We start from the raw sequence: 12,402 nt of genomic DNA, 5'->3' as shown, positions 1-12,402 counted from the left end.
GGAGCCTATCACATGAAAGGAAAAAAAAAAAAACCTCAGGGCATTACCTAGAGTTCTCCTCATAGGAGGTACAAGATAAGACAAAAAGATACTCTGCTCAGACATTTCAAGTGATTCTGAGCGACTGTCACCTGCACATTCCTGAAAACCCCACACTGGGACCTTCAGACAGCACGGCACAGACAGGCAAATAACTTGCAGGGATGACAGAATTTTTCATTTTCAAAAGTAAGCTATCCATAATTAAAATCTCAGAATATTAGCTGAAAACATTATTGGAAAAGTACTTACTGCCAGCATTTTGTATCCTTCTCTCTTCAAGAGTCAGAGAATGTTAAATGTTAAAAGAGAATGTTAAATGCTGAAGAGAACCCAGGTGACTTTAGGAATTATCTAAAAAAAGTCCTTGTTTTTCATTGTGAAAGGTTCCCAAAAAGTGTTTTTAAGCATAATTGTACTTGTAGGAACAATTACAGTTTTGTACTGCAAGGGGAGCTGTTGGCACATAATACCACGATTGTGCATTAGATCATCCACTAGCTTCTGTAATATCCACTTCCAGCTATAAGGAGTCATGTTTCAACACCTCCGATTCCCTGATGCTGACAAGCTAAACAACTTGTTTTGTCTCTGGGAGCTCTTCTCTGGTGATTAACTGCTTATGGTGAATACTAATTATATGAAAGTACAGTACAGTAGAAATAGTGTCCTATTTCCTCTACCTGCAGCGTCTCCATCCTCTTCTGTAGAGACAGTGCACTATTAACTCAGCTAAAATCAAGAAGATGACATTTTTCAGGACCACAAATAGGTTAATCTATCTCTTACAGCAAAACTTTGTCTTACTATCTGCATAGTAAGTTTAAAGGCAAAACACTGCACATTTGTAAATGCCTGTAATAATTCTAGAAATAAATTTGCAGCAGGATGTGTGCGAATGAGTTCTGTCGGTGGTAAAGGCAGAGCAATGTCCCCAATTCCCCATATCCCAGTTTGAAAATTTACCCCAAATTATCCATTCCTGAAACTGCACCTCAGACTAAAATCTTTCCACCAGGGAGTCTATGAGAATTTGTTCTTCAATTTTAAATCTAAAGTGCCTTTTAAAATGCTAACACTGCAAAATTAGAAACCATTAAACAATATAAGGCAGAGAGTGATTAAATCTACCAAACACATTCAAAGCAGCTTAAGCTACTTTTTAATTAAAAAGGAAAAGATATCACTGGCAACATTCAAACGTCTTTATCTAGATAAAGTTAGGAAGTTATTCAAAACACAAAAGATGCTGATGCTACCATGCAGGAAACTGAATAAAATTACTTAAAGATTTCAGTCCCTCTGCCCTAGGTACACAGTCTTTGGGCAGAAAGGAAGGGAGCACAGCCAGTGCTGCAGTGTGATCACTCTGTGCTTGCTGATTAAATAAGTGACACCAACAGCGGCCTTGGAGGGAGGCTGTGTGTTCCTCCTTCCTTCCTGACAGGATGGTGAGTGAAATCACAGCGGCTACAGCCATTGAGTAATGGGTAACAAGATGTACGTATCAGGGAGGAAAGAAGATCAGTTAGCATTTCAGAAGCCAGTTTTAATACATAGAAAGAGGCAATAACTCACTGGTATAATTTTTTTTTTTAAGCAGCAAATTTAAATAGAAAACAGCATACGCTTTTAAAGGCACATTTAGATCCCAGCCTTGTGGCTCAAATTCAGGCTCCAAAGAAACAGACATGGTTCTGCTGAAGCACTGTAATCATGTCCACTCATTTTGTAGCCAAATTCAAACCTGCAGCTTTAAGTTTTTGTACTCATTTAACGAAAAGAACAAGAAAAATGACCAGCAGTTTTAGTCAACCACAGGCAAGATGCCAGGAGCCAAAGATCAGCCTCCTTCAGGCTGAGATGATACCATCTGCTACAAGGTCCTGAATCTCTGTGTCGGGAGTATTACAAAATTTACTGGTGAACAGCCTCATCTTACTTTCCTGTTACATATGGTCATTACTCTGTCCCTCAATTTAATACAAAATCTGTGGTTTTAACATCTATTGTCTCCACCATATTTTTATTCTTCCTTTTGTCTATCAGAAGATTGGTCTTACCTAAAAAGCATGCCCTAAAATAAAGCACAGGTACTTGGTAGCTGCTGGAGTACAAGACATGATATTCATAGCGAATCACTTCTTCCGTTGCACAAACTCCAGCTACTTGAGAATCATCCAAAGACTCCTAAAAAAACCAAACATGAACACATTAATACATCAACTTTTGTATTTGTATCAAGGGAAAAGTAATTAATACTACTGTAATAAATTCAATAAATATACAGAACAGAAATAATGGCAATCGCCCCTTTCACAGCACTACTCATTTGAATTCCAGAAGGAATTTTTCAATTCCAGCAAGGAAATCACAAAAGTCCAAAAGCTACAAAGACATCTTACAAACTCACTTCCACAAACTATGAACTACGTGTAAGCACTTGCAGAACTGAGGTCTTTCTAAGTGCACGCTGCTTTTGTAAGCAAAAGACAAAAGCTCCCTAAACCTTTACAGCACAATAACTGGCACAGTGAGGTGACAACAGCTGCGTAGCTCCTCGTTACCTTTAGTATTGACCATTTTAAAAGTGTATCCTTAAATAATCTGGTTTTGCTTGCCAAAAGACAAACCAAATGTATCCACCAAAAATTCTCTCTTCCACTTCCTTTGAAGCTTTTTGCCAGAGGTTGTTTTTGCTAATACTTGTAAAACTTGAGACAATTTTTTCCTGTTAATGTATATTTCAGGTGTAACCTAAGTTTATTGTAGGTTTGAAATAAATCAGAAGAGATGGAACTTACTGCCTTGAGATAAACCCCAGTTGCAGCATAAATTTCCTAACATTTCAAATTAATACTCAAACAGTGCGAAGCACCCAGTTGTTTTTCCTTTTTTAAAAATCGTCGATACTCAATGTACCTGAAAATGGAACCATTACATTAAAAATGCCATTAAGATTAAATGTTAGAACAAACTTTCCAAGAAGACACCATGGATGTGGACGTCTTTGGTTTTCAAACCCCCAAATTTACATGCATGAACAAAGCAACCATAATGCCCCACAGGTTGGGTGTGCATTTCACAACTTTACTATTGCCAAGCAACTGTGCATATTGGCTTACTGTCTCTGTCCAAGCAAAATAAAAAAGATTGAACCGAAAATAAGAACCAGCATCCTTTGAACACCATGCTGGTTTAACACATGAGAAATTTAAAGCTATTTTGCATTTTTTTCTCATATCCTTAAATCAACTCAGCCATGAATCATTCTATGAAGAGATATAAGAACTGATAAACTGTAACAGAAATGACTCTTAAACAGAAGTGATTTCCCCCAAATTTAGTGTGTTAGACAACCAGATGCTGCCAAGGCACACGCATAGAAGACCACGAATGGAGAGCCCAGACCTTGGGAAGCTACACTCCAAGGTACTGTAAATACATTTTTGGACATTAAATGAGAAAATCATAGATGCTCACAGAAGGGAAGGTTTCTAAGGAAATTCTGGACAGCTGCAGGAATGGTCAGTTTTAGCTTATCAGGAAACAGATACCGAAAGCACTGAAAAAGAACACTAAAAAACGCTTGTTTTAAAAACTGCCTGTGAAGGGATACTAAAGACAATGTGCCAGAAGGGACAAAGATGATTACTGCATCTGACTTCACGGACCAGGTGAGGTTAGGTTTGCTATGCCCAGTTCCCATGTAAACGTGTAGCAGGCTGAGAAGGCAAGTTCTTTTCCTCCTCACACGTCGCACCCTCTGATCAGATGTGAAATACAGATTAAAAAAAGCTCTCACAGAAAATAGAAATATCTTCTCTATAATAAGCTGAACTTTCTTTAAAGTGGATCAATTTTCAATGCTTTAGTAAGAATAGCAAATAGCAAAAAAACCTAAAAGACTACATGTTCCTGGCAAGACTATCTGTTCATGTATTAAATACTACTGTTCTGGAAAACAGCTGTATGCATATGCATACTTCTCTCTCCTGCTTTCTGTATAGAAGGGTACAATGACTGTATACCCTCACATAAATAGCAATATCTAATTGGTAATGATTTTAGACTGACTGATAAAGAAGCCATATTCTCTATTACCTCCAAATACTTAGGAAAAGAAGTAATACACAAAAATTAAATACTCAAACCTGTGTACCCTTAGGGAAAATGTGCTTTATAAAAACCCTACTTACTATCTCAGAAAGTCATAAGTTAAGCTAGGAGCAACTTAATCATTAAGAATTCAACTTACTGGGTTAGGATTTCAGCTGGTAAGCAAATTCTATCTTCATTTTCTGGATTAGGAAAAGGAAAGCAAAGGAGAGACTTTCTAATTTCATTGTTCCTTGAGATGGCCACTGAGAAATCTTAACAATTTCTGCCATTACCAGACAGATATTAGACAGTGAAGTACATCCCAAAACATCCTATTACTCCCAGAGAAAGGTGATTTTATCCAGAAGTGACCTTCCCAGCAGATGTACATAGTTTGATGGCAGGAAAGGCAGCAGAGAAGGGAGGAAGACAGCTGTAATGCTTTGCTCTTTTGGAGAGCAGAGTATTTTTGGACACATTTATTTTGCATTATCCTGGATTTTTTTGACTGATAGTTGAGGCAGTGTCTGAAATCAAGCATTCAGCTAAATGCAAAGCTCAAAGAAGCTTTGAAACTGACATTCTTCTGCTCTGTAACAAGATGGACTCCGGTCTCCTACAAAGTTTCCACACTTATTCAAAATAAGTTTCTGATACTCAGATCTCTTTTTCCACTGTTTCTAGTTGTGATCTGCATACAAAGGCAGATAGCTGAATCCTTCTTAGGGCTACCTCTAATACCCCTTCCTTTTGGTAAACAGCGGTTTCAATACTTCTTACATAAAAAGATATGGCACTGATGTGTAATCCTGTACTTTACAGTCTCAGTAAGTACAACACACAGTATTTATGCAGGGAAAGTACATTTTGGAGCCTAAAAGTTTTTGATCGTATCTCTCTAGCTGATGAGATGAACTTTGCTGATGAGCTGAATAAAATGAGTACAGTCATTTTAGGCAATCTTCAGAACACCTAAAAATCTATGCTGAATAAAGCCATGGACCCTCAGAGTTTTTATCAGCCCAAAAGCAGAGATTTATTTTCCACTCCTTAAACAACTACTGATAAAGCCATAAATATAAACCACAGGTGTAACATATTAAAAAAAAAAAAAAAACAAAACCACAGAATTTTCTTTTTATTTATGTCATATGATAGCCTATTTAATTTTTTTCTTCAAGTAATTGCTCTACTTTCCTTTTTTATGTATACTGTTGTTCTATCTCTTTTTAATTCGAGGCCGGTAGCTAGTGGAGTTCCCCAGGGCTCAGTAGTCCACCTGGTCTTGTTCAACTTATTAATCAACGACCTGGACGAAGGGACAGAGCGCACCCTCAGCAAGTTCGCTGATGACACCAAACTGGGAGGAGCAGCTGATAAGCCAGAAGGCTGCGCTGCCATTCAGCGGGACCTGGACAGGATGGAGAGGTGGGTGGAGAGGAACCTGATGAAGTTCAACAAGAGCAAGTGTCGAGTGCTGCACCTGGGGAGGTCGAACCCCATGCACCAGGTACTGTGTCCAGTTCTGGGCTCTGCAGTTCAAGAAAGATGAGGAACTCCTAGAAAGAGTCCAGAGGAGGGCAACAAGAGTGATAAAGGGACTGGAGCATCTCCCCTGTGAGGAAAGGCTGAGAGAGTTGGGCTTGTTCAGCCTGAGGAAGAGAAGACTGAGAGGGGATCTCGTCAACACATACAAATATCTTAAGGGTGGGTGTCAGAGGGCGGAGCCAGACTCTGCAGTGGTGCCCAGCGAGAGGACAAGGGGCAATGGGCACAAACTGAAGCATAAGAGGTTTCACTTGAATCTGAGGAAGAACTTCTTTGCTTTGAGGGTGACAGAGCACTGGCACAGGCTGCCCCGGGGGGCTGCGGAGTCTCCTTCTCTGGAGATATTCAACCCCCGCCTGGACAATGTCCTGTGTAACATGCTCTAGGAGAATCTGCTTTAGCAGGCGGGTTGGACTGGATGATCTCCTGAGGTCCCTTCCAACCCCTGCCATTCTGTGATTCTGTGATTCTGCAATTTTTGAGCTAATGCTGAATTTTAGTTACTGTAACAGACAATATCAAAATCAATTTTAACATCGGAAGATTTCATAACTGCTGCAAAACTTTCATACATGTACATACATCACAAAACAAGTTCATAATTTTGCTTTGAACTTGTAAAGACAAACATACCTGCATTAAAAAAAAAGTTAACAAAAAAGGGGGTTTGACCAAATCACAATCATTAAAAATGCTATGAAATAATTTGATTCCTCAATTTTTTGTATCTGCTTTGAAAATTTGCTTGCATGCTTGCCATGCTTCAAGTTAAAACTGTGAATCCAGGACTCACTGACTGTTTCCTAAACAAACTGGAAAGTTGTCATCAGGAAGCATCTGCTCCTCTATTGCTCTCACGTAAAATCATTCTCGTGTTATCATAATGGACTGTTGAGTAGATGTTTAAAAGCAGTGTATGTATTAGAAAAAAGATAAGCAGCAACTACCTAATTAATTATATTAGTTCCATCATAAGTGAATTATCACTAAGTTTAATTGATATAAATTTGTTCTCAACATCCAAGTAACCCCTAAACAAATTAAGTTGATTAGCTCCCTTTAAAATGATAACTTATTTAAATCGATAGATAAGAAATGTCACTCTGAAGGCAAAACAACGTATTTGTACTATCTTTATTCCTCCTGGTGAAGAAGGCAAGTTAAAAAACCGTGGTAACAAGTTAATTTGACAGCAGGGGAGAGTTAATAGTGTGTTTTGATGGAGGAAGGTGTGGGTTATGGCAGGTCACCTTTGGAGGGAGGGGTCCAAAGGACAGGGAAGGGCCAGGGAAGTGACACGGTAAACTGGTAAGGCAACAGAATTACCCAATAAAAAAGGGACTTTTCACTGCTGGCTGCAAAGTTTCCCTCTCTCCACCTCATCCACAGAGGCCGCCTGAGCCAGCCTTCCTTCCTCAGCCCAAATTCCCCTTGAAATGCAGAAGCAGGCCCTAATGACCTTTTTGGGGGAAAAGCTAAGAGAAGTGCTTAAAGAACAGCAGGCACATTTCTCCTGGATCTCAAGTCAGTGATGCCTTTCTCACAATTCCCGTGTTCCTCATCTCTTTTCTTGCTGTCTTGACCTCTATTTCCTCCTGCTGCAGGCCAGCCTCCTGGGAAATTCTCCTGCAGGAGCACTGCAGGATTGGGCTGCAAGCAGGAAAGGGAGGAAGAGGTGACACAGGCACAGTTACTGGTACGGCTGTACCTTCGTTGGGGTTGCGGGGGAGAAGGAGATTCAATCCACATTAGTAAGCAAATCTGATTTCATTGCTTGGAACACATCTACACTTAATTTCATTTCAGCCTCTAAAGTTGAAAACAAATGTATGACTGTTTCTCCAGCACGGCGTTTCTCTTTCTTCAGAGACAACTGTGAGCTACTGTGTGAAACAACAAGGAGCAGCTCCCCTCCCCGTTCAACACTTTCCCTTTGGCAAACAGGGAGATCTGAACATGAAAACTGAATGGTAGGACAGTGCTCATCAGACAGAATTAAAACAGAGCTTAATGTGGAGGGTGTGGCAGCGCGGTGAGATTGTATCTGCGCACTTTATTCTTCCTCCTGGGTGTTCTCCACATTTATTTGGACTGTGTCTCACTTTTTTCGTCTGCAGCCCCCACGGGTCTAGTCTCTGCAGGTCATTTTGCTGCCGGTTTTTGTCCCTCCCATGCAGAGTCTCAAGCCATCCTCCACCCTTACAGAGATCTCAAACCTCTGGATCCCATCCTCCCTCTCCCTTCCATACTGAAAATGCAGTGCAGAGTCGCAGTGGTCAGCAAGGTAAGCATGGTCAGAGAGGAGGAGAGTCAGACCCGTGGGCAGCAGCCCCCACGACCAGCTCAGATCATCTCCATAAGCCACAGGGTGGCAGGAGACAGGAGCTTGGCTGACCGACTGAAGGCTGCACTGCCAGGATGCCTGCTGCCTGGACTCAAGTCTCAAACTGAAGTATTGAAAATTGCAAGGAGGCCTAGAAAATGGAAAAAAAAAAATGTCCTTACAAAATTCAGCATGCTGAGGGAAAAAAAACCCAACAAACCAAGGCTTGCAAGAACCTCGAAACCATCCTAGCACGTGGGGTTTTTTATTTTAATGTAGTAGGAGAATTTCAGTTTGCATTAAGTGATTGTCAGTATTTTCTGTTCACTATTAAAGATTCATACTATACTAAAATTTATAGGCTCTAATCAAACTTACCCCACTGTATCATGGCCTGTAAAAATGCATAAAAATGTGGACATCTTCCTGAATAATTTAAGTGTAAGATGAATAGAGCACAAACATCTTTGCCACCAGTTGCAGCATTTTTATATACATTAATAAATTGCTCTTTTATGTGAAGTATATGAGGAAACCAACAATCTCCATGTGTTTTCCGGTGCCGCCATCATTAGTGACAGATGAGGCAGTATGAGGATAACAAAAGAGCTCTGCAGAACAACAAAGTTACCTTATGGATTTATTTTCTGTAGGCAGCTACAAAATCCTCCCCACTATCTTGGATTTCTTCAAATTCAGTTAGCCAAGTGAAGCACCTGCTTAAATACTGCCCCTCAATAATGGAAAAGGAAAGTGGCCCTTAAATTAGTCAGTAATGCTACTAAATGCCATGTCCAAAGAGCCTTCTTTTGGAAGACACAGCTACCTTGAAAAGCCACTACGCTTTTGGAATAGAAAAATGGAAAAACTAAGAGGTGACTTAATGTAAACAGGCAACACATTCCTATGGGCACACAGATCCCTGAAATACTTCATTTCCCAAAGGAAAATCTTCTGACTGAAGTCAGCACCCTGACTGTGACACTGTAAAAGCACCCAGTCATTATTAGAATGACTATTTTCCCCCAAAAAATACAGGTTACTAATAAAAAAACCCCAAAGACTTTTGTCATTCAAGGCATACCAAGAGACCAAAACCACGACTTCCACCCCAAAAAGACTCAGCACGTAAAATTGCAGTAGTCCCTCATGCATTAACAATCACTTCTAATGGCTGGAAATTAGATTTGTCTTTTGATTGCTTTAAGACCACTATCACAAGTGAAAGCAAAAGAAGCAATGGACCGTGAAAACAAAATTTGTGATTTTTTTTTTCCACATAAAGGTGGGGAATTCTCAAAATCACTCTTCACTCTTGCCAGGTTGTCACATATAAAATGCAGAATCTGGTGGCTTCTCTCATCCCCCAGAAGAAAGGTTTTCTCCTTTTTTATGTAGGAAGTACAAGATTCCATTCTGAACAGGGCTGAAGCACTGAGACACAGTACGTTAGGAAACCTCTTCTGGAGGAAACTAAAGTTAACACCCAGCAAAGCTCGGAAACCAGGCAAGGTAATGAAAGGAGTAGAAGAGACATGGTCCACCTGCTGAGGGATGATGGACTAACCTAGACTATTCAGAATTCTTAAGAAGTGTGCAGGCAAAGCCACGGACGCACACCTCACAGGAGAACAGAGCAACTTCATCTGTAAGCTGTGGGGATGCATTTACTTCCACTACCTCCAATCAACATCCATTCTCAACATTATTCCTAGGAATCAGGCATTTACAGCAGCCCTTCTATCTAAGTATGGCGAGATAAGATCTCTTATTGCTATAAGAGATGGCGGTACCTGTACCTCCTTTTTTGGCCTCTAGCCTTTCTGTAAGAAAAGTCATGCAGGACAGGTAAGGTATGGAGACCGCTCTGTGTCTCTGCAGGGACAGAAACACCAGCCTCTTCTTCTGAGTACTGTAAACATCAGCCCAAAGTCTTTCCCTCTGTGTCATCCAACGTATACTTAATTATTCCACATGAAGCAGAACAGCTTCCACAGTACCTTAACAACCAATGAGTCAGGCACTTTCAAAGAAGCTTCCAGAGCCTCTGCCAAAGGAGAGAACTGAAATCAGGATCGCCCATAACCTCCCTCAAACTACAGGGCAATAGAGGACAACCAGCATCTCCTCTGGCCGTCTTCTGCAGGGCACATTTTGGCACTTGAGTCTTGCTAGATCTGGACCTGAGGGCGAGACAGGCCGCAGAAGTTCACGGCATGACCAACCTGGGACTGGACTCCCAGGGCCCCCAGGCACATCCCAGGTCAAGAGGCAGGTGAGAAAGATTTCGTCTGGACAAAATTTTGGCCAGAGCTGCCAAGCGCATCCATGTCCTTCGGTGGATATAACCTCTAGTGATTTAGATCTGTAAATCTTCCTACTCTAGGATTACAACAAGAAAACTATGTTTAATAGGAAGTTTTGGAATTTCATTCAAAACCTTCATAAAACAATACTGGCAAAACACACCAGTCCTCAATGGTGCTATCAAACAAGAACAAGCTACACATATACAAAGGGGTGCAGTTTTCAAGGCTGATGAAAAACAGATCAGGTAGGTACAAATGCACATTGTTGCAGTTAGTTTGCAATAATTATTATAGTAAAAAAATTAAAATTCACACACAAGCAAAGTTTTACAGCATTGAATTTTATCCAGAAGTACATAACCCAAAACATAGTATTTTCCCCATTATTTTTGTTATTATCTTGCATTTGTACAAATTGGGAAAAGTTACTGCTTGAAGGTGAAGTACTATTTCACAAGATTATTGCTTTTTTGAACAGAAGCGCTTCCAGGATTGGGCTCTATGCTTCATAATAATATGCTTTACAATAGGCAAAAAGAAAAAAAAAAGCTACACTAGAAGACAAAGGTAGAAGTTCAGCTGTATTTTAGGTCAGTTTTATTTTTTTAGAGCAAGGATTATTATTTCTGCTTTGAGAATCTCAGCAGCAACCCAATTTTGGCCACGCTTAATTCAATGGGGAGACTGACAGCAAATGCCTACAAACCTTTACTTTATAGAAGACAAACTCAAATCCTCATTAATTTCTCAGATGGAAAACTGTAGGAAAACGGTGCCAAGACCGACAGACAGTGTTTAGCAGTAATTCAAGTGAAAAAGTTACAGACAGAAATGCTCAAATTGTCACAAAATCTGGCATTATAAAAACAAGAAAATTGAAGTTAAAGGTTACAATTAAAAGCAGCTGAAGGGGAGGCGGGGATGGCGCAGTTCTGGAGTCGTTTGCTCTGCCACGGGCTCGGCCGCCACGGTGGGGCCAGGCAGAAGTGCTCTTCAGGGAGGCTTGCCTGTACTGATGCCCACCCAGGAGGTGCCCTCCACCAAAGAAAGGCAGCATCTCCGCTTACTGCAATAAGTGTACTAGTGGTGTGCTGCCTCGCTGAAAAAGGACATGGCACCCAAGTAAGTTAGTATCTGTCATAACGATGCAACTTAGAAGTCACCCAAGATGCTAATCTAAGCTTGAACACAGCCTGCATTACACTAGCACAACAATTAGAAGCGATAATCAGAGACGATGTAGCTTAATGACAACTAGTCTATTTGAATATGAGAGATCCAATTAAATTAACTACATGTTAAGGCTAGAGCATATATATTATTCTCTTATTAAGATAAGAGTAAGAGAAAATTGAAATATAATAATCTATTTCAAATGCAAAATAATCTTCATTCAAAAATTTTAACTGTCGCTCAAAACAATTATTAATTTCCTTGCAAATTCTCAAAAAAAATCTGAATTTATCATGACACATATAAAACTAGTAGCGTATTAGGATCCAGTGATGTTTTCTTTTTGGAAACATATAGTCGTAATACATGTATTTCTTATGGAACAGCCAGACCCTACCAAGTCAAGTCAGTTCAGCTTTTGCTTGCTCTGAAAAACTGTTTATTTTATTAATGTATGAGGTAATGCAGATGCACTTACTTTCTCATCTCTAATCACTGTTACATAGCAAATGCAAAGCTCTGAATTCATATTTGGCCAGGTCAAAAGCCCTTCAGTTCCTTTTCAGACAAAATACTCTGTAAGAATATTCTAAGTATTAATAAATATAATGTTATCAAATGTCATTGATCACAACCAGCCCAAATATACATCAGAGACGTTCATATTGGCTGGAAAGAAGGTACTGAATGACTTCTTTTATTAATGTGATCTCAAATGAAAACTGCCATGCTGTATTACGCGATAATATTAATTTCCAGGAATGTGGTACATAATAAATCTCAACGCAAATTTAACTGCTAGCAAGCTTTACAAAGAAGTAATTGTAGTTTGACAAAATGCAGCTAAAATTCACAAAATTCAAATGAGAAGACACAATGCAATACATTCTTGCAATTAAAAATCGCCTG

At 39.8% G+C, this 12,402-nt stretch overlaps 1 protein-coding gene across 1 annotated transcript in view; it reads right to left on the bottom strand.

Moving 5' to 3' along the window:
• The window catches only part of ATG10 (autophagy related 10), an 81,076-nt gene that overhangs the window by 28,507 nt on the left and 40,167 nt on the right, over positions 1-12,402 (bottom strand). Inside the window, exon 3 of the mRNA XM_009641116.2 lies at positions 2,103-2,229. Within this exon, the coding sequence (XP_009639411.1) occupies positions 2,103-2,229 (127 nt within the window). The remainder of the gene's footprint in view (positions 1-2,102; positions 2,230-12,402) is intronic.

This window comes from Egretta garzetta, unplaced genomic scaffold (genome assembly GCF_000687185.1).
Source record: "Egretta garzetta isolate BGI_Z169 unplaced genomic scaffold, ASM68718v1 scaffold136, whole genome shotgun sequence".
Taxonomy (NCBI): Eukaryota; Metazoa; Chordata; class Aves; order Pelecaniformes; family Ardeidae; genus Egretta; species Egretta garzetta.
Note: the sequence above shows the minus strand (reverse complement) of the source record. Positions and strands in the feature narration are given on the sequence as shown.